This window comes from Protomyctophum bolini, assembly GCF_963924005.1.
Source record: "Protomyctophum bolini genome assembly, chromosome: 2".
Lineage (NCBI taxonomy): Eukaryota > Metazoa > Chordata > Actinopteri > Myctophiformes > Myctophidae > Protomyctophum > Protomyctophum bolini.
In genome coordinates, this window is record NC_137863.1 from 417,332 (window position 1) to 443,910 (window position 26,579).

Genomic DNA, 26,579 nt, shown 5'->3' on the forward strand with positions numbered 1-26,579 from the left:
GTGTGTGTGTGTGTGTGTGTGTGTGTGTGTGTGTGTGTGTGTGTGTGTGTGTGTGTGTGTTTCCTTGAGGTATATGATTGTTATAGAATAGAATATAAATAGAATAGAATACAAAAGAAAAGAAAAGCCAAAAACTAATCTTAAGAAAAAACATGTTGGGACCCCCGAGGGTCTCGACCCACAGGTTGAGAACCACTGTGCTACTTTTACATGTCAACGACCCCAGATGACCCTAACGGTGACCCCAGATGACCCTAACGGTGGCCCCAGATGACCCTAACGGTGACCCCCAGATGACCCTAACCGTGACCCCAGATGACCCTAACGGTGACCCCAGATGACCCTAACGGTGACACCAGATGACCCTAACGGTGACCCCAGATGACCCTAACGGTGACCCCAGATGACCCTAACGGTGACTCCATGGAAACCAAAACATATTGATTATGTAAACACCCCCCCCCCCACCACACCTGGTCCTGATTATTACATTATAATACAACACACCGTCTGTCTGTCTGTCTGTCTGTCCTCACAGCCTGTCTGTCTGTCCTCAAAGCCTGTCTGTCCTCACAGCCTGTCTGTCTGTCTGTCCTCACAGCCTGTCTGTCCTCACAGCCTGTCTGTCTGTCTGTCTTCACAGCCTGTCTGTCCTCACAGCCTGTCTGTCTGTCCTCACAGCCTGTCTGTCTGTCTGTCCTCACAGCCTGTCTGTCCTCACAGCCTGTCTGTCTGTCCTCACAGCCTGTCTGTCTGTCTGTCCTCACAGCCTGTCTGTCTGTCCTCACAGCCTGTCTGTCCTCACAGCCTGTCTGTCTGTCCTCACAGCCTGTCTGTCTGTCTGTCCTCACAGCCTGTCTGTCTGTCCTCACAGCCTGTCTGTCCTCACAGCCTGTCTGTCTGTCCTCACAGCCTGTCTGTCTGTCTGTCCTCACAGCCTGTCTGTCTGTCCTCACAGCCTGTCTGTCTGTCTGTCCTCACAGCCTGTCTGTCTGTCTGTCCTCACAGCCTGTCTGTCTGTCCTCACAGCCTGTCTGTCTGTCCTCACAGCCTGTCTGTCCTCACACAGAGACACAGAGGAGTCAGTGCTAACATAGAACCCAGCGTAGAGCGGTTGAGTGAAGGTGGTCTGGGCTGTGTACAGGTGAGTCAGAGTGTCCTCTAACACTCTGTAGAAGGACAGAGTCCCAGAGGGACGGTCCAGATAAACTGCTACTCTATTGGAGCCAGAGGGACGGATAGGAAGGACAGTATACTTACTATTGTGTCCGACAGAGTAACTGTCACTATGCTGACCATCAGCACAGACCAGACACCAGGACCGTTCATTCTTTCCAAGCTCACAGTCCCGACCGTCTCCTTTCCTACTGATGTCTCCGTCAGTCACTCCTATCTCAACCCGTCCACTGAACTGTACCTCACTGTAGCAGCGTTCCTCTAGACTCTCTGAACTCAGGACCTGAGCCCGTCTATCAAACCTGTCAGGATGATCAGGATATGAATGACGCTGACCATCCTGACGGGTCACCTTCCTGTTGTTCTCAGACAGAGAGAGGACACAGTGTGCTGTGTTTGTGTCCAGAGTGAGACGCTGGAAATCTGATGAGAAAACAACACAGTACACATTAAATACACATTAAATACACATTAAATACATCCTTCACTGAATGATACGTGCACGGACCACACACACACACACACACACACACACACACACACACACACACACACAGTATCAGATGTACAAGCTCAAAGCGCGGCACGCAGTGATGCGCTGTGAGCTTGTAGATCTGCTATTTTTAAATAGCCAACGTATAAAATATGGATAAAGTGTTTAACCCATTTTTGGGCGGGAACCCCTTTTGGTGTTAGCGTCATGTTATGCTTTAGCCATTGAAAAATCGAAGAACGACCCACGACCCACGGACCCCCTGGAACCCCCCAAGGACCCCCTGGAACCCCCCACAGACCCCTGGAACCGTCCACAGACCCCTGGAACCCCCCACGGACCCCCTGGAACCGTCCACAGACCCCTGAAACCCCCCACGGACCCCCTGGAACCCTGAACCCCCCACAGACCCCATGGAACCCCCCACAGACCCCTGGAACCCCCCACAGACCCCTGGAACCCTCCACGGACCCCTGGAACCCCCCACAGACCCCTGGAACCCCCCACAGACCCCTGGAACCCTCCACGGACCCCTGGAACCCCCCACAGACCCCTGGAACCCCCCACAGACCCCCTGGAACCCTCCACGGACCCCTGAACCCCCCACAGACCCCCTGGAACCGTCCACAGACCCACTGGAACCCCCCACGGACCCCCTGAACCCCCCACAGACCCCCTGGAACCGTCCACAGACCCACTGGAACCCTCCACAGACCCCCTGGAACCCCCCAAAGACCCCCTGGAACCGCCCAAGGACCCCCTGGAACCCTCCAATGACACACACACACACACAGTATCAGATGTACAAGCTCAAAGCGCGGCACGCAGTGATGCGCTGTGAGCTTGTAGATCTGCTATTTTTAAATAGCCAACGTATAACATATGGATAAAGTGTTTAACCCATTTTGGGCGGGAACCCCTTTTGGTGTTAGCATCATGTTGTGCTTTAGCTATTGAAAAAATAGCAGATCTACAAGCTCATAGCTTGATGCTATGAGCTTGTAGGTCTGCTGTTTTTGAAAAATCGAAGAACGACCCACGACGCACGGACCCCCTGGAACCCCCCACAGACCCCCTGGAACCCCCCACAGACCCCCTGGAACCCCCTGGAACCCTCCACAGACCCCCTGGAACCCCCCACAGACCCCCTGGAACCCTCCAAAGACCCCCTGGAACCCTCCACGGACCCCCTGGAACCCTCCACAGACCCCCTGGAACCCTCCACAGACTGGAACCCCCCACGGACCCCCTGGAACCCTCCACGGACCCCTGGAACCCTCCAAGGACCCCCTGGAACCCTCCACGGACCCCCTGGAACCATCCACAGACCCCCTGGAACGCCCCACGGACCCCCTGGAACCCTCCAAGGACCCCCTGGAACCCTCCAAGGACCCCCTGGAACCCTCCACGGACCGCTGGAACCCCCCACGGACCCCCTGGAACCGTCCACAGACCCCTGAAACCCCCCACAGAACGTATAACATATGGATAAAGTGTTTAACCCATTTTGGGCGGGAACCCCTTTTGGTGTTAGCATCATGTTGTGCTTTAGCTATTGAAAAAATAGCAGATCTACAAGCTCATAGCGCGCCACTCGGTGGCGCGCTATGAGCTTGTAGGTCTGCTGTTTTTGAAAAATCGAAGAACGACCCACGACGCACGGACCCCCTGGAACCCCCCACAGACCCCCTGGAACCCCCCACAGACCCCCTGGAACCCTCCACAGACCCCCTGGAACCCCCCACAGACCCCCTGGAACCCCCCACAGACCCCCTGGAACCCCTCACAGACCCCCTGGAACCCTCCAAAGACCCCCTGGAACCCTCCACGGACCCCCTGGAACCCTCCACAGACCCCCTGGAACCCTCCACGGACCCCCTGGAACCCCCCACAGACCCTCCACGGACCCCCTGGAACCCTCCACAGACCCCCTGGAACCCTCCACAGACTGGAACCCCCCACGGACCCCCTGGAACCCTCCACGGACCCCCTGGAACCCCCCACAGACCCTCCACGGACCCCCTGGAACCCCCCACGGACCCCCTGGAACCCCCCACAGACCCCCTGGAACCCTCCACAGACCCCCTGGAACCCCCCACAGACCCCCTGGAACCCCCCACAGACCCCCTGGAACCCTCTGGAACCCCCCAAGGACCCCCTGAAACCCTCCACAGACCCCTTGGAACCCCCCAAGGACCCCCTGGAACCCTCCACGGACCGCTGGAACCCTCCAAGGACCCCCTGGAACCCCCCAACAGACCCCCTGGAACCCTCCACGGACCGCTGGAACCCCCCACGGACCCCCTAGAACCCCCCAAGGACCCCCTGGAACCGCCCAAGGACCCCCTGGAACCCTCCACGGACCCCCTGGAACCCCCCAAAGACCCCCTGGAACCGCCCAAGGACCCCCTGGAACCCTCCACAGACCCCCTGGAACCCCCCAAAGACCCCCTGGAACCCTCCACGGACCCCCTGGAACCCTCCAAGGACCCCCTGGAACCCTCCACGGACCCCCTGGAACCCTCCAAGGACCCCCTGGAACCCTCCAAGGACCCCCTGGAACCCTCCACGGACCCCCTGGAACCATCCACAGACCCCCTGGAACGCCCCACGGACCCCCTGGAACCCTCCAAGGACCCCCTGGAACCCTCCAAGGACCCCCTGGAACCCTCCACGGACCGCTGGAACCCCCCACGGACCCCCAGGAACGCCCCTAGTTCCACAAAATATTTTCAGCAGATTTGGTGTAGAGGGAAAAGGAGGGTCCGAGGATAGATCCCAGACAGACAGACAGACAGACAGACAGACAGACTCACGTGTTGTAAGGAGTTGAGGTTTAGTCCAGTGTTCTCCTCCATGATTCACACTGTAGGAAGTAGAACAACAATGAATCAAGTCAAAACCTGCTGCTTAATGTCTCACATCGGCCTGTTTTAGTCCCACCAAATATTTACTAAACACATTTTGTCATCATTCTCCCACAGACTCTGTCCAAACATCACACACATTGGTACCATATCTCTGTGGTCATGTGATTAAGACTGTCCAAACATCACACACATTGGTACCATATCTCTGTGGTCATGTGATTAAGACTCTGTCCAAACATCACACACATTGGTACCATATCTCTGTGGTCATGTGATTAAGACTCTGTCCAAACATCACACACATTGGTACCATATCTCTGTGGTCATGTGATTAAGACTCTGTCCAAACATCACACACATTGGTACCATATCTCTGTGGTCATGTGATTAAGACTCTGTCCAAACATCACACACATTGGTACCATATGTCTCATATGGTCTCAGATTTGGATTAGATTGAGGAGTGTCTCGTTTTGAACAAAATGCTTCAAATCATGAACCCCCCACGGACCCCCTGGAACCCTCCAAGGACCCCCTGGAACCCCCCAAAGACCCCCTGGAACCCTCCAAGGACCCCCTGGAACCCCCCAAAGACCCCCTGGAACCGCCCAAGGACCCCCTGGAACCCCCCAAGGATCCCCTGGAACCCTCCACAGACCCCCTGGAACCCCCCAAAGACCCCCTGGAACCCTCCACGGACCCCCTGGAACCCTCCAAGGATCCCCTGGAACCCTCCACAGACCCCCTGGAACCCCCCAAAGACCCCCTGGAACCCTTCACGGACCCCTGGAACCATATCTCTGTGGTCATGTGATTAAGACTCTGTCCAAACATCACACACATTGGTACCATATCTCTGTGGTCATGTGATTAAGACTGTCCAAACATCACACACATTGGTACCATATCTCTGTGGTCATGTGATTAAGACTGTCCAAACATCACACACATTGGTACCATATCTCTGTGGTCATGTGATTAAGACTCTGTCCAAACATCACACACATTGGTACCATATCTCTGTGGTCATGTAATTAAGACTCTGTCCAAACATCACACACATTGGTACCATATCTCTGTGGTCATGTGATTAAGACTGTCCAAACATCACACACATTGGTACCATATCTCTGTGGTCATGTGATTAAGACTGTCCAAACATCACACACATTGGTACCATATCTCTGTGGTCATGTGATTAAGACTGTCCAAACATCACACACATTGGTACCATATCTCTGTGGTCATGTGATTAAGACTGTCCAAACATCACACACATTGGTACCATATCTCTGTGGTCATGTAATTAAGACTCTGTCCAAACATCACACACATTGGTACCATATCTCTGTGGTCATGTGATTAAGACTCTGTCCAAACATCACACACATTGGTACCATATCTCTGTGGTCATGTGATTAAGACTGTCCAAACATCACACACATTGGTACCATATCTCTGTGGTCATGTGATTAAGACTGTCCAAACATCACACACATTGGTACCATATCTCTGTGGTCTCAGATTTTGATTATATTGAGGAGTGTCTCGTTTTGAACAAAATGCTTCAAATCATGAACGATTGCCTGTGAAACATTGCTGGCCCACAATAAGCTACCCGTCCTGGCGGAGACCTGTGTTCTGAGGAGCACATGTTTCTAGTTCAAACAGTGTTAAATTAGAGATATTATTTATAACACTGATACTTCTATCATCTCTAAAGATAGATTATAGACATGTTAAATATATCAATACTTCTATCCTCATGTCTTTAGACTATGATGTCATTTAGAACACTGTTTAGATTCAGATGCCGTTTATCATTCTAGTATATCATGGTGAACATCATAACACTCACTGTAAATCACTGTCTGTATCAATCACTGTACATTCAACATGTTAGAAATAGAACCATGGAACACAGACACAGACTATACTGTATATTTATGTTATAATACTTTGTACTTTCCCCCCTAAAGGAGGAAGCTGCCACCAGGTTTATTGACTAACACTAAGACTAGACCAAGACTAGACGATTTCAGATGAGTAAAATAGGACTAAAACTAAAGCGTGTGTTATTCAAAAGACTAAATTGGAATTAGCTGTCAAAATGAACACTGGCCAGGCTACCATATTGCAGCGTTGCAAACTGCATAATATTTTAACCCATTTAGGCCTGACGTCGAAATTAAAAAAAATGTCTTCTAAATTCTTTTTAGAAATACCCATGTTTCTGTATCAGTGGTGCTCAATATTTCATGTCAATGACCCCAAAATGATATGTAACTGGCCGCAAAATAGCAGACCTACAAGCTCGTAGCGTGGCATGAGCTTGTAGATCTGCTATTTTTCAATAGCTAAAGTGTAACATAATGGTTCAAACACCCGGGCCCCCATGTATGTTATATAGAACCATGGAACATAGACACTATCTACTGTATATTAATCTATGTTATAGAACCATGGAACATAGACACTATCTACTGTATATTAATCTATGTTATAGAACCATGGAACATAGACACTATCTATTGTATATTAATCTATGTTATAGAACCATGGAACATAGACACTATTGTGGGAGGTCGGGTGGGAAATACAACTCAGAGTGCAGTTTCAGGGGTTAGACACACGATGGCGCCCCTTGCTTTATTTCTCCAACAGGTTCAAACAAAGTCAGTTTTCACAAACAGAACTCAGACAGTAATATTCTTTGCATGAGGTCCCGGTTCCGAGGCGGGAGTCGTCACTGCAGAGGATGAGAGGGGATGTTAGCATACGGTCAGAGCACAAGGTAAGTACAAAGTTGGGGCCTGAGACACCCGGTCTAGGCAGTCTACCAACTAGACCTTTGTATAACTCTTTCTCTTCTTCTTTTCCAGGTTCCAGAGGAGGCCAGGAGGCTCCCCCGGAGGTAGGTAAGGGGGTGCGTATCTTTCTCTATCCACAAGGCACAGAAGAGTACTTTAGAGTAGAAGTACTCGGATACGGGGTGGTGAGTAATTAGAGTAAAAGTACTTGGTATGGTACCGGGCGGGGATGGTACGGAGGGCCCCTTAGGCTCGGCCAACAGGAAGATACACAAGCATTTATATTCTTATTTCTCTCTATCTACTGGGTGGCCGTGTCGGTACGACAACGGCAGTCAGGGTGTTAACACAAAGTAAGCGCTCTAGTTTCTAACGGTCTTCTTTCACCGGGCCTGGCGGCGCAAGCCAACTTAAAGTCTCGTCAAAGGGTGAAATAAACATAACACGGGCCTGTCTTCTTTCACAGGGTGGACGTGACACTTTATCTAGAGCCTGCTAGCTTCCATTCGTCTCTACGGGGTTATCTTCATTCAACAATCTTCAGTGTACAACACCACGGTGACACTCTTCATTCACAGTCTTCATTTAGCATCGACAGGGTGACTTCCTTCATTCACAATCTTCGTTATTATCCTTAGCTGCTCATTTGCCACTATGAGTGCCTCTTCTTAATAACACGGGTGATAGATAGTGAACGGTTTGTCTTACTGCGACCTTATGGAGCTGTTGAGCTGCCGTTTCCATACGAGGGTCCCGTCTCCGCACTCGTCCCCGATACGAGCCAGGTGGGTCTCCAGCATGTATGCGGCTCTCCGTGTATATTTGTCTATGGGGGGCACACGCTCCTGCGTGTGCTTCCAGCCCCACTCCTACAAGCCTGGTGATGTGAGAATATAAGAGAGCAATTGAGTGGTGATACAAACGATCAAACAATAAACATAGTCCATACGTGAGAGTCCATAAGTGAGAGGAGTGTGGACTTACCATCCAACGCCGAGTGGACGGCATATGCTGCGCGAGCGTCTGTGTGTAGCAGGGATCTGATACTGCTAGGTGCGCAGGTTGTTTATAAAGGGCGCGGCTGACAGGCTGCGGCTGTCCTTAATTGCTAACCAGGGCGGCGGCCGGAATGAGGCGCAGCTGATTTAGAATTGCTCTGGGATAGTACACTGAGTCTATGACACGGCCGTGGGCGTGCCTGGTTGTCATGGTAACGCGCCCCTCCCCCTGAGGTGAGACCTGACACACTCCACACACTCCCCCCCTAAGTTTCTTGCTACCGCAAGGAGCTTGACTACTTCCCTCGTCTTCGTACAGTCTTGAGAGCGCGTCCGCGTGTTTCATCTTGGTCCCGGGCCGGTGCTCTATCTCGAACTTGTAGCTCTGGAGCTCGACGAACCAGCGGGTGACGCGGTCGTTGCGGTCTTTGTTCGCCGCCATCCACTTGAGTGGCGCGTGGTCGGTCACGAGGGTGAACTGTCTGCCCCATAAGTAGTACCGGAGGTGCTGGATGGCCCATTTCACGGCCAGACACTCCTTCTCGACAGTGGAGTAGTTACGCTCGTGCTTCAGCAGCTTCCTGCTGATGTACAGAACGGGATGCTCATCTCCGTCTACCGGCTGGGACAGGACGGCGCCGACCCCGGTGTTGGACGCATCCGTGGCGAGGCTGAAGGGCCTGTTGAAGTTCGGCGCTACGAGCACCGGCTCACTGCACAGGGCGGTCTTCAGGGTGCGGAAGGCTTCGTCCGCCTCGTCTGTCCATTGGACGTGGTGGGGGAGGCTCTTCTTCGTCAAATCGTGGAGGGGGGCCGCGATCGTGGCGAAATTTTTGACGGATTTCTGATAATAGGCGATCAGGCCGAGGAAGGACTTGACCTGCTTCTTGGTCACCGGACGTGGCCAGGTCTGGATCTTCTCCACCTTCCTCGTCTGTGGTCGGATGCACCCACGGCCGATGGTGTAACCGAGATAGTCGGTCTCGGTCCACCCAATGCGGCACTTCTTCGCGTTGGCGGTCAGGCCGGCCGCCCGGAGGGTGGCTAGGACGGTGTCGACCCGCTCCAGGTGTTGGCCCCAGGTGGCGCTGTGGATGATCACATCATCCAAATAGGCCGCCGCGAACGCCTGGTGGGGTCGCAATATCCGGTCCATCAACCTCTGGAACGTGGCGGGGGCTCCGTGCACTCCGAAGGGCATCACTCTGTACTGGAAGAGTCCGTCGGGGGTGATAAAGGCGGTTTTCTGCTTGGCTCTTTCCGTGAGGGGGACCTGCCAGTACCCTTTCGTCAGGTCGAGGGTGCTGATGAACCGGGCGGGCCCCAGCCGGTCGATCAGCTCATCGACGCGTGCCATGGGATACGCGTCGAATACGGAGATCTCGTTTAGCTTCCGGAAGTCGTTGCAGAAACGAAGGGTGCCGTCGGGCTTGGGGACTATTACGATCGGGCTCGACCAGGCACTGTGGGACTCCTCGATGACCCCCAGCTCGAGCATCTTCTTAACTTCTTCCCTTATGGCCTCTCGTCGTGCCTCCGGGATCCGGTACGGCCGTAGTCTCACTACCTGGCCGTTAGGGGTGTCGATGTCGTGTTTTAACACGGAGGTGTGTCCCGGGAGCTCGGAGAACACGTCGCGGTTCCGATCGAGGAGTTCCCGCAAGTCCTGCGTCTGCTGGGGCGTCAGACCCTCGCCAAGGGCTACGGCCGGGGCCTGCGGGGAGACAAAGGTCAATAAAGCGGGTAGGGGTACTTCCTCCGGCGTATGCCACCGTTTCAGTATATTCACGTGATATATCTGGTGTCCCCTTCTTCTGCCTGGCTGGCTCACCCGGTAGTTTACGGCTCCTTTCCTCTCCACGACTTCATATGGGCCCTTCCACCGGGCCAGGAACTTGCATTCGCTGGTGGGGACCAACACCAGCACCTTATCGCCAGGGGCGAACTCACGGATTTTGGCACCCTTATTGTAGGTGCGCGCCTGGGCGGTCTGGGCTGCGGCCATGTGCTCTCTTACGATGGGCCATATGCGTTTGGCGCGCTCCTGGAGTGCGTCTACATGTTCGATGACACTGCGGAGGGGGGACGGCTGGCTCTCCCAGGCTTCTTTAGCCAGGTCGAGGAGGCCACGCGGTTTCCTCCCGTACAGGAGCTCAAAGGGCGAGAACCCGGTTGACGCCTGGGGTACTTCGCGAATCGCGAAGAGCACAAACGGGATGAGGCGGTCCCAATCCTTGGCGTCCTCTTCCGTGACGCGTTTTAGCATTTTCTTTAAGGTCTGGTTGAACCGCTCGACCAACCCATCCGTCTCGGGGTGGTAGGCGGAGGTCCGTATACGCTTGACCTTTAACCATTTGTACAGGGCCGATAGGACGCGGGACATAAAACACGTGCCCTGGTCCGTCAGGATCTCGTCCGCGATGCCGACGTGGCTGAATAACATCAGCAGCTCGTGGGCAATAGCCCGGGCGTTGGCGGTACGGAGGGGGATGGCCTCCGGATAGCGCGTCGCATAGTCCATGATGACTAAAATGTAGCGGTGTCCCCGGGCGGACTTAGGGAGGGGTCCGACAATATCCATGGCGATACGGGAAAACGGCACATCAATAATTGGCATCGGGATTAGCGGGCTGTGGGGAACTCCGCGGGGGGCGGTTAGCTGACACTCGGCACAGGAGCGGCAAAACTCCTCAATGGCCTTCTTAACGCCTGGCCAGTAGAAGCGGGCGGTGACCCGGTCGTAAGTCTTTTGTACGGCCAGGTGGGCCCCTAACTGGTGGGAGTGGGCGAGATACATTACTCGGGACACATACGTTTTTGGGACGAGTAATTGTTCGACGACCTCCCCCGCGGGGTCTTTGCAAGCGCGGTACAGTAAGTCGTGTCGGACGAAGAAGTGTGGGAAAGGTTTCTCACTCACCCCCGGGTTCAGCTTCCCGTCGACGGCCACGACGTTCCGCCTGGCGCCAGCCAGGTTGGGGTCGGCCCACTGCGCGGTGGCGAACGACCCTTGCCGCCGGGGGGGCGGCGTGTCTATTCTGGGGAACTCTAGGAAGGGGTCTTCACCGAGGGCCGGCGTGTCGTCGGCGTCGGAGGCCTCTGCTTCTTCCGGCCAGGGTTCTGGCTGGGGACTTCCTCTGCCGCTGCTGGTGGACGAGGTCCCGTCTTCGCGGAGGGCGGGGCAGGCGACGAGGGGTACGCTACTTCGGCGGCGTCGGCGGCGCCGCGTCCTGGGGGGCCCTCGTCGTCCCGGGTTCCAGTACTTCTCGAACAGCGGACAGTCCGTTCCGATCAAGAGGGGGACTGGGAGTTCGGGGACCACTCCGGCGGCGACCAACGCGGAGCCCCGGGGGGTCTGTACGGTCACGTGGGCGACGGGGTACCGTCGGACATCTCCGTGGACACAAGTGACCGGGATGGTGGGTCCATTGGTGGCGGAGGCGAGGTCACCCCGGACCAGCGTCACCACGCTGCCTGAGTCCAGCAAGGCATGGGTGTCGGTCCCATCAACCCGGGCGGGGAGGGTGGTCTGTCGTCGGCTCTCACTTCCGGTGTGGAGGCAGGGGCGGGGCCCTCTCATGCTGTCTGCGGAGGGCATGGAGACATCGGGGCCGGGGGGCCGCTCTGGGCAGGCCCAGGACAGGTGGTCCTCCCGATTACAGACGTAGCACCTGCGGATCCGCGGGGTCTCTCCGCCCGTGGTCAGCCAGCTCTGCGTCAGGCGGTAGAGGTCGGCGACCTGAGCGCGAGGGGGCTGGGCCTGCTGATAGGCCCACATGTGGTACCGCTGGGCCCGGGCGGGCAGGCTGTAGCCGAGGGTGGACAAGATGGCGGCCTTCAGCGTCTCGTAGTCTCGAGCGTCTCTGGCGGGAAGGTCCCGACAGGCGCGTTGAGCCTCTCCCGAGAGGTAGGGCGCCAGTATGCCGGCCCAGTCGGCGGCGGGCCACTGCTCGCGGTCGGCGGTGCGTTCGAAGAGTTCGAGGTACGCCTCGATGTCATCCTCGGGGGTCTGCTTGGAGAGGACGGCGTTGGGGGTCCTAGGGACATCGCCGTGTCGGTCTAGCCTGCGGACAACTTCACGCACCGCGTTCTGTAGTTCAGTCTGACTTCGGAGGAGGGCGGCCAATTCGAGGCTGGCCATGGTTAGGCGGTGGTTGAGATCAGATGAATACCCACATTCTCCACCATATGTGGGAGGTCGGGTGGGAAATACAACTCAGAGTGCAGTTTCAGGGGTTAGACACACGATGGCGCCCCTTGCTTTATTTCTCCAACAGGTTCAAACAAAGTCAGTTTTCACAAACAGAACTCAGACAGTAATATTCTTTGCATGAGGTCCCGGTTCCGAGGCGGGAGTCGTCACTGCAGAGGATGAGAGGGGATGTTAGCATACGGTCAGAGCACAAGGTAAGTACAAAGTTGGGGCCTGAGACACCCGGTCTAGGCAGTCTACCAACTAGACCTTTGTATAACTCTTTCTCTTCTTCTTTTCCAGGTTCCAGAGGAGGCCAGGAGGCTCCCCCGGAGGTAGGTAAGGGGGTGCGTATCTTTCTCTATCCACAAGGCACAGAAGAGTACTTTAGAGTAGAAGTACTCGGATACGGGGTGGTGAGTAATTAGAGTAAAAGTACTTGGTATGGTACCGGGCGGGGATGGTACGGAGGGCCCCTTAGGCTCGGCCAACAGGAAGATACACAAGCATTTATATTCTTATTTCTCTCTATCTACTGGGTGGCCGTGTCGGTACGACAACGGCAGTCAGGGTGTTAACACAAAGTAAGCGCTCTAGTTTCTAACGGTCTTCTTTCACCGGGCCTGGCGGCGCAAGCCAACTTAAAGTCTCGTCAAAGGGTGAAATAAACATAACACGGGCCTGTCTTCTTTCACAGGGTGGACGTGACACTTTATCTAGAGCCTGCTAGCTTCCATTCGTCTCTACGGGGTTATCTTCATTCAACAATCTTCAGTGTACAACACCACGGTGACACTCTTCATTCACAGTCTTCATTTAGCATCGACAGGGTGACTTCCTTCATTCACAATCTTCGTTATTATCCTTAGCTGCTCATTTGCCACTATGAGTGCCTCTTCTTAATAACACGGGTGATAGATAGTGAACGGTTTGTCTTACTGCGACCTTATGGAGCTGTTGAGCTGCCGTTTCCATACGAGGGTCCCGTCTCCGCACTCGTCCCCGATACGAGCCAGGTGGGTCTCCAGCATGTATGCGGCTCTCCGTGTATATTTGTCTATGGGGGGCACACGCTCCTGCGTGTGCTTCCAGCCCCACTCCTACAAGCCTGGTGATGTGAGAATATAAGAGAGCAATTGAGTGGTGATACAAACGATCAAACAATAAACATAGTCCATACGTGAGAGTCCATAAGTGAGAGGAGTGTGGACTTACCATCCAACGCCGAGTGGACGGCATATGCTGCGCGAGCGTCTGTGTGTAGCAGGGATCTGATACTGCTAGGTGCGCAGGTTGTTTATAAAGGGCGCGGCTGACAGGCTGCGGCTGTCCTTAATTGCTAACCAGGGCGGCGGCCGGAATGAGGCGCAGCTGATTTAGAATTGCTCTGGGATAGTACACTGAGTCTATGACACGGCCGTGGGCGTGCCTGGTTGTCATGGTAACGCGCCCCTCCCCCTGAGGTGAGACCTGACACACTCCACACTATCTACTGTATATTAATCTATGTTATAGAACCATGGAACATAGACACTATCTACTGTATATTAATCTATGTTATAGATTATAGAACCATGGAACATAGACACTATCTACTGTATATTAATCTATGTTACAGAACCATGGAACATAGACACTATCTACTGTATATTAATCTATGTTATAGAACCATGGAACATAGACACTATCTACTGTATATTAATCTATGTTATAGATTATAGAACCATGGAACATAGACACTATCTACTGTATATTAATCCATGTTATAGAACCATGGAACATAGACACTATCTACTGTATATTAATCTATGTTATAGAACCATGGAACATAGACACTATCTACTGTATATTAATCTATGTTATAGAACCATGGAACATAGACACTATCTACTGTATAATAATCTATGTTATAGAACCATGGAACATAGACACTATCTACTGTATAATAATCTATGTTATAGATTATAGAACCATGGAACATAGACACTATCTACTGTATATTAATCTATGTTATAGAACCATGGAACATAGACACTATCTACTGTATATTAATCTATGTTATAGAACTATGGAACATAGACACTATCTACTGTATAATAATCTATGTTATAGATTATAGAACCATGGAACATAGACACTATCTACTGTATATTAATCTATGTTATAGAACCATGGAACATAGACACTATCTACTGTATATTAATCTATGTTATAGAACAATGGAACATAGACACTATCTACTGTATATTAATCTATGTTATAGAACAATGGACCATAGACACTATCTACTGTATATTAATCTATGTTATAGAACCATGGAACATAGACACCATCTACTGTATATTAATCTATGTAATAGAACCATGGAACATAGACACTATCTACTGTATATAAAATCTCTGCTAGAATGAACCATGGATTATATGGTAATGATATGATAATATGGGAAACTGCATTTATAAAGCGCTTTACATTACAATGTAGTTCACATTCACCCACCGATGGCAGAGGAAAACATGCATGCTCATCGGGAGCTGTTAGGGGTTCAGAGAGTCTTGGCTTGCTCAAGGACACTTCGACATGTAGCAGCCAGGAGGAGCCGGGAATTTAACCTGGAACCTTTGACGGCCGCTCTACACAAGTCTACTCACTTGACAGTCTCCAGGGCAGCAGACAGCTTCTTCAGAGCAGAGTCTCCTAAGTGGCTGAAGTTCAAGTCCAGCTGTTTCAGCTGGGAGGAGGGGTTGGAGGTCACAGCTGAAGCCAGAGAAGAACAGCCTTCCTCTGTGACTCCACAGCCTGACAACCTGCAGAGAAATACACATTTAACAAAGTGCTGTGTTGATGTTCAAGTAGAGATCCACACAGAGAGAACACACATTCTTTACCCCAGGATGTGCAGTCCACACTGTGGACTCTTCAGTAACGCAGAGAGCTGGAGCAGTTGTGATTCCTGCAGGCAGATGAAACTGAGGTCCAATTCTTTCAGATGGAGAAGATTAGAGCTGAGAGCTGAGAGCAGAACTTCAAATCCTGTCTGTGTGAAGGTACAGCCAGCAAGTCTGTAATTACACATGAAATATCTGGACTGAATATCAGAGGTTTGGAGTAAAGACGCCAAGAGATGGAAAGAGAAGGCAGGGATAATGTGAAGTAAATCATCATAATCTTAATCTTCCAACATAGGACTTGTGTGTGTGTGCGTGCGTGCCAACATGACTACATACTGTAATCACTGTACCCCATTAGTTCACATAATGATAATCCCCTAGCAGCCATGATGGATCACATATTGTAGTTACTGTACGGTAGCATTGATAATGATAATCCCCTAGCAGCCATGATGGATCACATATTGTAGTTACTGTACCGTAGCATTGATAATGATAATCCCCTAGCAGCCATGATGGATCACATATTGTAGTTACTGTACCGTAGCATTGAAAATGATAATTCCCTAGCAGCCATGATGGATCACATATTGTAGTTACTGTACCGTAGCATTGTGATGTGAGAGTGTGAACTAGACAACACAAACTCTGACCATATTATTATTCTAATCAGTGGGATACCATGATGTCAACTTTATTAACACTAATTATTATTAAGAATTAAACAATAAATAATAAAACAGAACTAATAATAATAATGTGACCTCAGTATCTCCAGATGACAGTTTGGACTCTTCAATGCAGCAGAGAGCAGGTCCATGGATGGATCCGTTATGTCATTATAACTGATGTCCAATTCTCTCAGATGTGAAGGATTAGAGCTGAGAGCTGAAGCCACAATCTCATATTCAGCCTTTTGGAGTTGACAGCCAACAACTCTGTAAATGTAGATGATGTGAAAACAGTGATCATCAACACAGATTAGATCAAATTCATGTTCAATGAAATTAACTATAAAGTGTAATGTAAATGTACCAATGTCTATTTGGTCAGATATTGACAGGTCATATAAGAACAGTCTAGTTGGTCAGATATTGACAGGTCATATAAGAACAGTCTAGTTGGTCAGATATTGACAGGTCATATAAGAACAGTCTAGTTGGTCAGATATTGACAGGTCATATAAGAACAGGTCATATAAGAACAGGGAACCAGAAAACATCAAAGTGAAAGAGAGATAATCTGTATTAACCCATTCTGACCTGAGATCAGATTCTAAAAATGTCTTCTACATCCTGACAGTTTCCTGAAAAAGCTATGTTTCTATGTCAGTCGTTCTTCGATTAAAATATCAGACCTACAAGCTCATAGCGCGCCACTCGGCTTGTAGATCTGCTATTTTTCGATAGCTAAAGCATAACATAATGCTAACACCAAAAGGGGTTTCCCGCCCAAAATGGTTTAATACTACATTGATTGATCTATGAATAATCTCTTATTTGTTTTTCTTTGTTCTCTGTGAGTGTCAGTCAGTTCCATTTAGGCAACACACACACACACACACACACACACACACACACACACACACACACACACACACACACACACACACACACACACACACACACACACACACACACACACACACACACACACACACACACTTTGAGACCTGATTATTATTATAGTAATTAGGTGTGATGGTAGATTGATTCTAACAGGTTTTCTATCCACATGACTACTAACCGAGCCTTTCTGCTGTTCCTCACAGCTGGGAGTAGTCTGGATCTCGCCCCCCATGCTGGTGGTGTCTTGTATTGGTCCAGGTCAAACTCCTCCAGAACCTCCTCTGACGTCAGCAGAATGAAGGCCAGAGCTGAACACTGGCTCTGAGACAGTTCTGTCTTTGATCTGTCCGCTGACTTCAGGTACTGTTGGATCTCCTGATGTACTGAGAGGTCGTTCATCTCCATCAGACAGTGGAAGATGTTGATGAATCTGTCAGGAGAGACACTCGCATCTTCCATTTTCATCTCCTTCAGGTTGTTGATGACTCTCTGGATGCTCTCTGGACTGTTCTCTGTGTGACCCAGCAGGCCTCCTAACAGACTCTGGTTGGACTCCAGTGAGAGGCCATGAAGGAAGCGGACAAAGAGGTCCAGGTGGCCGTTCTTACTCTTCAGGGCTTTTTGAAAGGCTCTCTGCAGGAAGTCGTCCAGGGTCATTTCTCCATTCATACTCTTCAGGGATTCTTCAATGGAATCTTCTTCTTCTCCTCCTCCTCCTCCTTCCATGGCTCTCTGCAGGATAACGTCTTCTTCTCCTCCTCCTCCTCCTCCTCCTCCTCCTCCTCCTCCTCCTCCTCCTCCTCCTCCTTCCATACTCTTCAGGGATTCTTCCATGGCTCTCTGCAGGATAACGTCTTCTTCTCCTCCTCCTCCTCCTCCTCCTCCTCCTCCTTCCATACTCTTCAGGGATTCTTCCATGGCTCTCTGCAGGATGACGTCTTCTTCTTCTTCTCCTCCTCCTCCTCCTCCTCCTCCTCCTCCTCCTTCCATGGCTCTCTGCAGGATAACGTCTTCTTCTTCTTCTCCTCCTCCTCCTCCTCCTCCTCCTCCTCTTCCCATACTCTTCAGGGATTCTTCCATGGCTCTCTGCAGGAAGACGTCTTCTTCTTCTTCTTCTTCTCCTCCTCCTCCTCCTCCTCCTCCTCCTCCTCCTCCTCCTCCTCCTCCTCCTCCTCCTCCCATACTCTTCAGGGATTCTGAAGATTGGGATTCCCAGTCTTCGTCTTCTTCTCCTCCCAGGAATGTCTTCAGTACCTTCATGTTCTTCTGTGTGAAACAGTGCATCAGGTAGACTGCAGCCAGGAACTCCTGGATGCTCAGATGAACAAAGCTGTAGATCTTTCTCTGAGATCGAACGGTCTCTTCTTTGAAGACCTCTGTGCACACTCCCGAGTACAGCGCGGCGTGGTTCACATCGAGACCACACTCTTCCAGGTCTTCTTGGTAGAACGTGACGCTGCCTTTCTCCAGATGTACAAACGCCAGCAGGCACAGCTGCAGAAGAACATCCCTGTCAGTCTCGCCATACTTCGTCTTCATCTTTTTTATCATGAGCGAGATGAAGAGGCTGAACATCCCGGTCAGGTTCTTGGGCATCTGTCCACTCTTGCCTGTCTTCACCAGGTCCTCCACAACGGTAGCGGTCATCCAACAGAAGACTGGGATGTGACACATGATGTGGATGCTCTTTGATGTCTTCACGTGTGAGATGATGGTGCTGGCCAGCTCCTCATCATCACTGAACATCTTCCTGAAGAACTCCTCCTTCTGGGGGTCTGTGAACCCTCGTATTTCTGTCACCATGTCAACGCAATCAGGAGGGATCTGATTGGCTGCTGCAGGTCTGGTGGTTATCCAGAGGAGAGCCGAGGGGAGCAAATTCCTCTTGATGAGGTTCGTCAGCAGCAGGCCCACCGATGATGTCACCGTGACATCAGAGACGACGTCATTGTTGTCGAAGGCGTCAGAATCGACGTCGATGTTCTGGAATTTCAGCGGAAACCTGCTTTCATCGAGGCCATCGAAGATGAAGCCAACTTTCCAGGCAGCGAGCTCCTCTGCTGTGACCTTCTTTAACGTTGGATGGAAAACATGGATCAGTGAGAGAAGACTGTGCTGCTCATCTCGGACCAAGTTCAGCTCCCGGAATGCGAAGAGAACCAGGAGATTGATGTCTTGGTTCTCCAAACCTCTCGCCCAGTCCAGAGCGAACTTACGCACGGAGAATGTCTTCCCGATGCCAGCGATGCCATTGGTCAGAACTCTGCTGCTGGGTGTGTCTCTGCCAGGGAGGAGGGTCTTAAAGATGGAACGGCACTTGATTAGGACGTCATAGAGGGTCTTCATGCTGGAGGCGGTCTCAAGCTGCCACACCTCATGTTGCTGATTAACCCCTTTACTCCCTCCCGCTGATAGGTGGAGGTCTGTGTAGATGTCGGAGAGGGAGGAGGGCTCTTCAGTGACGTATGCCACATGTTCAAGACCGTCCAAAGTGACCCTATAGACCTTTAAATACTCTGGCAGACGGACATCTGATATGAGGAGACAATTAATACATGTTAAACATTATGCTTCATCTACAACTTTACATTGAACATACCATGTAATTAAAACTATGTATTAAATATCCTTTAATAAACTAAACATGTATTTTTATCGCCAGTATTTGGTCTGATGCTATTTAAACATTTCATTAATTGATATTAAATGTTAATGAGTGTAAAATGTGTCCAGTCTTACGGTGTCCAGGTGTGTTTCTGAATGTCTTCTGTCCAGGTGTGTTTCTGAATGTCTTCTGTCCAGGTGTGTTTCTGAATGTCTCTCTGTGGAGATGAAGACAATAGAATACAGATAATAATAATCATTATTATATTATAGATCATTATATAAACTATATACTTTTATTAAACGTCCTTTATCATTCTGTCTCATTATACCAGTAGAAGACAACACAACATCTTAAAAGACAATATTTAGTTTATTCAAACCAAGGATCATGTTTACCGTTTTCATTTTAGCGAATTTCATGATTCATTTTTAAGTGGTGCAACCACTTCCTTAAGTGACTATGTGGGTGGCTGGCTGGCTGGCTGGCTGGCTGGCTGGCTGGCTGGCTGGGTGGCTGGCTGGGTGGGTGGGTGGCTGGGTGGCTGGCTGGCTGGCTGGCTGGCTGGCTGGGTGGCTGGGTGGGTGGCTGGGTGGCTGGCTGGCTGGCTGGCTGGCTGGGTGGCTGGCTGGCTGGCTGGGTGGGTGGGTGCGTCTGAGCACGAAATTAGCATGGTTGTTTCTCACCACCTGTGCGCAACCTAACGCACACATTAACTGTATAAATGGTGATTTCGGGTGTGCCAGTACAGTGACAGTACAGTAGAGGGACCCACACGGTAACTCTGTCATTTCTCAACTCCCCCCCAACTACCCAATACCGCCCCCATCTGGCAGCGTCAGGTTAGATACTAGGAGGCTGCCATAATGTGTGTTGTAGGCTCAATGTGTCAGGCCTCCTGGTGGCGCTATAACAGGCCTCCTGGTGGCGCTACAACAGGCCTCCTGGTGGCGCTACAACAGGCCTCCTGGTGGCGCTATAACAGGCCTCCTGGTGGCGCTACAACAGGCCTCCTGGTGGCGCTATAACAGGCCTCCTGGTGGCGCTACAACAGGCCTCCTGCTGGCGCTATAACAGGCCTCCTGGTGGCGCTACAACAGGCCTCCTGGTGGCGCTACAACAGGCCTCCTGGTGGCGCTATAACAGGCCTCCTGGTGGCGCTACAACAGGCCTCCTGCTGGCGCTATAACAGGCCTCCTGGTTGCGCTACAACAGGCCTCCTGGTGGCGCTATAACAGGCCTCCTGGTGGCGCTACAACAGGCCTCCTGGTGGCGCTATAACAGGCCTCCTGGTGGCGCTATAACAGGCCTCCTGGTGGCGCTACAACAGGCCGATCTGAAAACCTGGCCAGAGGTTTATCGTTGGCCTCTAGGGCGTGTGTGCTCAGTTTCACGGTGATCGGACCAACGGAGATTAACTGATCACAGACGGACGGACAGGGTGTAAAACATAGTCTGGGCCATTCAGCCTGGCATAGACAACCACAAATACATTTATTGTGTTATTGTGGTGCATACAGTTGTATGCCATCCATGTTGACTCAAATCCTTTTGATGCTTTTTTGGTTTTGCGAATATTGGAAGTTTAGTACTGAAATCAACCAGCAGGTGGAGCAGTTGAGTATGTTTTTATAATAGGCCTAAACCCTGCACTCTAATAAGCTGTGGTCCAGCAGGGTTGCCACCTTTGAGATCTTGAAATAAGGAACACTTATACGACCACGCGGCGAAGCAGCGCCGTTATCGGGTTATTCGATCACATCAACTAACTGGCCTTGGAACACCTCGGGATCCCCCAGGAGGACGTTGCTAATGTTGTCCTGGTGAGGGAAGTCTGGGGCGCTCTGGTGGAGCTGTTTCCCCCGTGACCTGACTACGGATAAGCGGTTGAAGCTGGATGGATCAGGGACGGATTAACCCCCATGAGTGTAATGTGTTGGGGGTCCATTACGTGCGTGCAAATGTTTTTTTATGTTTTTATCATCTTTTTGACCTAAATTGAACAAAATCAATGGCCAATTTCAGGGCCTCAAACCCAGTACCACACGATCCAGTTTCCTCAAAGGGCCCCTAACAGCCAAGGGCCCCTAGGCCCTGGTCCCACTGGCCCAAAACCTAATTTGGCCCTGGGATGGATGGATGATTTCACATACCATATTAGCCTTTGGGGTCACTTGGTGGTCACTGTGGTCAGTAAGGAAGGGGTAGACCTACTACACTGGATTTATTAACGGTTATGAAGTAGCCTATTCTGTTCATAACAACATAAGAGTTCCGATTCTGAATCTGAGTTCTTTAAATGGGCACAATATTTAATTAAATTGATTCATTTATATTAAATACATTAATTTATTAGACTTCATTAATAAACAATTAACCATAATAGTCTACTGAAATAGTTTTGCTATATGCCCACATCAGCAGCCATTGGCTATTGCATGGGCAGGACAATAGACAGAATCGATCTCAGGGGCAGTTTGTGACACTTTGGGTGTTCTGTGATCATACTGTTGATCCCTGTAGCTGCTGTTTGCTATCAAACAGTTCCCCATGGGTCACAGAAAACATACGCCGGCATACTTTGCACTCACGTCTATATTTTTAAGGCGTTTTCTTTTTTGAGATGAACGCGGTGGAGAATCAGCTGTTGTAGAACTTCTAGTATTAGACATTTTAAACAGTGCGGTGTGGCCGGCCGGCGAGACAGGCACTGGATTCGCCACGGCGCAATTGAGAGCAACAGCAGAGCACACCGCACACAAGCAGACCGGCAGCCACGGGGAGGTTTTTATTTATGCTCGTGGGAGATCCTGCGTGACCAGGACAATTGTGCTGTCTTTAATATTTCCTGTTTTATTTTGTTCATTATTGTTAAATTCAGTGTTGACGTTGTGTGACAGATCGCGCAGGGGTCATTTAGGAAAATACGGAACAAACCGCGTTCCGTATTGATTCAATACGGGACGCATAATTTAATGCTCAAATAAAGGACGAATCCGTATTTTAAGGAACGGGTGGCAACCCTTGCATGTGCTAATACAAATTATTTATGCTATCCTACATAGTATAGGAAGTATTAAGGGACAGGTAACTTTAATCTGGTAGCGTTTTTAAGTGATGTGATGTAAATGTACAGGAGGATTGACATACTGTGAGTCAGGAGGTCCAGGTTCATTACTGAAGTAAGGAGGATCTCCTTTAGACCAGTCACTCTTCACAGACAGAAGGCTGGGAGTTGGAGACTCTGCTCTGTGGTCGACACTTCTGGAATCATAATAAATGTTTATACAATCATCATGTGAGTGAAAATGTCACTTCATATTCTTTACGTTGCATGTTTTGGGTTTGTTTTCTCGACTGAAGATTGTATTAACAGTTTGTAGAATGAGTAAAGTTCAAAAGAATGTACAGGTCAATTTAGTCCCTCGTTTGTGCCAAATCTGGGTTGCACAAGGTTTGTTGAACTCCCTCTGGTGTTGTGGGTGTGGACTTCGTTAACATTAAGGAAGTATTTAGACAGGTACATGGGTATTTAGACAGGTACATGGGTATTTAGACAGGTACATGGGTATCTTAGTGAAGTATTTAGACAAGTACATGGGTATGGGTGTGTGGCTGGCTGGGTGGGTGGGTGGGTGCGTCTGAGCACGAAATTAGCATGGTTGTTTCTCACCACCTGTGCGCAACTTAACACACACATTAACTGTATAAATGGTGATTTCGGGTGTGCCAGTACAGTGACAGTACAGTAGAGGGACCCACACGGTAACTCTGTCATTTCTCAACTCCCCCCCAACTACCCAATACAGGCCTCCTGGTGGCGCTATAACAGGCCTCCTGGTGGCGCTACAACAGGCCTCCTGATGGCGCTACAATAGGCCTCCTGGTGGCGCTATAACAGGCCTCCTGGTGGCGCTACAACAGGCCTCCTGGTGGCGCTACAACAGGCCTCCTGGTGGCGCTATAACAGGCCTCCTGGTGGCGCTATAACAGGCCTCCTGGTGGCGCTATAACAGGCCTCCTGGTGGCGCTATAACAGGCCTCCTGGTGGCGCTATAACAGGCCTCCTGGTGGCGCTACAACAGGCCTCCTGGTGGCGCTATAACAGGCCGATCTGAAAACCTGGCCAGAGGTTTATCGTTGGCCTCTAGGGCGTGTGTGCTCAGTTTCACGGTGATCGGACCAACGGAGATTAACTGATCACAGACGGACGGACAGGGTGTAAAACATAGTCTGGGCCATTCAGCCTGGCATCGACAACCACAAATACATTTATTGTGTTATTGTGTTGCATAAATGTACAGGAGGATTGACATACTGTGAGTCAGGAGGTCCAGGTTCATTACTGAAGTAAGGAGGATCTCCTTTAGACCAGTCACTCTTCACAGACAGAAGGCTGGGAGTTGGAGACTCTGCTCTGTGGTCGACACTTCTGGAATCATAATAAATGTTTATACAATCATCATGTGAGTGAAAATGTCACTTCATATTCTTTACGTTGCATGTTTTGGGTTTGTTTTCTCGACTGAAGGTTGTATTAACAGTTTGTAGAATGAGTAAAGTTCAAAAGAAAGTACAGGTCAATTTAGTCCCTCGTTTGTGCCAAATCTGGGTTGCACAAGGTTTGTTGAACTCCCTCTGGTGTTGTGGGTGTGGACTTCGTTAACATTAAGGAAGTATTTAGACAGGTACATGGGTGTCTTAGTGAAGTATTTAGACAGGTACATGGGTGTCTTAGTGAAGTATTTAGACAGGTACATGTGTTGGGTATATTAGTGAAGTATCTAGACAGTATCTTAGTGAAGTATTTATACAGGCACATTAGTGAACCATTGTCTTCACAATGGGCAGGGGTGAGGTGGGTTCGGGGAGTGAGGCCAAGTAGTAACCTGACCAGTTTGTTTTGGGAAGCCTGGAGCCTTGTTTTAAGGGCCTTTGCTGTGGTACCAAGAGGTGCATGCATAATAAATCAATCAATCAATCAAACTTTATTAAAGACACAATATCCATTGTGTGTGTATATTGTACAGGAGGATTGACATACTGTGAGTCAGGAGGTCCAGGTTCGTTACTGAAGTAAGGAGGATCTCCTTTAGACCAGTCACTCTTCACAGACAGAAGGCTGGGAGTTGGAGACAGTGGTCTGTCAGCTCTCTCCTCCTCTCTCTGTGGTCTGTCAGCTCCATCCTCCTCTCTCCCCCCAGAATCACTCAGCTTTAGTCTCTTGACACCTGTCAGGGTCACACACACACACACACACACACACACACACACACACACACACACACACACACACACACACAGAGGGACTAATATAATCATGTGGACATTTTAACCTGATCTGTCAATCATTAACATTTAGTCTGGTTTCAAAATGGAGTCTGTTCTCTCACCGACTGTAATCTGAGAATGAACTTTAACCCCTTACTGACCCCATCAATCAGCACTTCTCTACCGACTGTAATGCTATTTGGTACAAAGTACATTTACTCTGAATGACTAACACGTGGAACCAAATGGACCCTTACAGGTATACCGATACAGGAAGTATCACATTCTCAATTAATTCAAGGGTTCATTACACTATACTATACAGTATAACAACATACTATTATTATTTTGTTTTCCATGAAGTTTCTCAGAAAACGTAGTTGAGGATTTAGAAGGCCTCAGTCGTGAATGGGTTAACGCTGTTGGACACCATTATGGTATACACGACACAGACACATTGAAAACAGCAGATCTACAAGCTCAGATGCCGTCAGCTTGTAGATCGTCTGCTGTCACTATTAAAACGTCATAAATTATCTCATTTCACAACCAACGACACTAACGTTATAAATGATCTCATTTCACAACCAACGACACTAACGTTATAAATTATTTAATTTCACAACCAACGACCCTAACGTTATAAATTATTTAATTTCACAACCAACGACCCTAACGTTATAAATTATTTAATTTCACAACCAACGACCCTAACGTTATAAATGATCTCATTTCACAACCAACGACCCTAACGTCATAAATGATCTCATTTCACAACCAACGACCCTAACGTTATAAATGATCTCATTTCACAACCAACGACCCTAACGTTATAAATGATCTCATTTCACAACCAACGACCCTAACGTCATAAATGATCTAATATTTCACAACCAACGACCCTAACGTCATAAATGATCTCTTTTCACAACCAAAGACCCTAACGTCATAAATGATCTAATATTTCACAACCAACGACCCTAACGTCATAAATGATCTCTTTTCACAACCAAAGACCCTAACGTTATAAATGATTTAATTTCACAACCAACGACCCTAACGTCATAAATGATCTCTTTTCACAACCAAAGACCCTAACGTTATAAATTATTTAATTTCACAACCAACGACCCTAACGTCATAAATGATCTCTTTTCACAACCAACGACCCTAACGTCATAAATGATCTAATATTTCACAACCAACGACCCTAACGTCATAAATGATCTAATATTTCACAACCAACGACCCTAACGTCATAAATGATCTAATATTTCACAACCAACGACCCTAACGTCATAAATGATCTCATTTCACAACCAACGACCCTAACGTCATAAATGATCTCTTTTCACAACCAAAGACCCTAACGTTATAAATGATTTAATTTCACAACCAACGACCCTAACGTCATAAATGATCTCTTTTCACAACCAAAGACCCTAACGTTATAAATGATTTAATTTCACAACCAACGACCCTAACGTTATAAATGATCTCATTTCACAACCAACGACCCTAACGTCATAAATGATCTAATATTTCACAACCAACGACCCTAACGTCATAAATGATCTCTTTTCACAACCAAAGACCCTAACGTTATAAATGATTTAATTTCACAACCAACGACCCTAACGTTATAAATTATCTCATTTCACAAAACCAACGACCCTAACGTCATAAATGATTTAATTTCACAACA

At 49.5% G+C, this 26,579-nt stretch overlaps 1 protein-coding gene across 1 annotated transcript; it reads right to left on the bottom strand.

The window, feature by feature from the left end:
* Window positions 1-574: 574 nt before the first annotated feature.
* Window positions 575-24,744, bottom strand: LOC308325968 (protein NLRC3-like). The gene is made up of 11 exons (XM_080778759.1): window positions 24,648-24,744; window positions 23,922-24,035; window positions 22,750-22,867; window positions 19,738-19,762; window positions 18,183-19,529; window positions 17,177-17,711; window positions 16,195-16,368; window positions 15,428-15,601; window positions 15,191-15,346; window positions 4,486-4,535; window positions 575-1,599 (listed from the first exon to the last, which is right to left on the bottom strand). The coding sequence occupies exons 5-11, from the start codon at window positions 19,342-19,344 to the stop codon at window positions 953-955; spliced, it is 2,898 nt and encodes a 965-aa protein (XP_080634885.1). The 5' UTR covers window positions 19,345-19,529; window positions 19,738-19,762; window positions 22,750-22,867; window positions 23,922-24,035; window positions 24,648-24,744; the 3' UTR covers window positions 575-952.
* Between the last annotated feature and the right edge of the window lie 1,835 nt (window positions 24,745-26,579).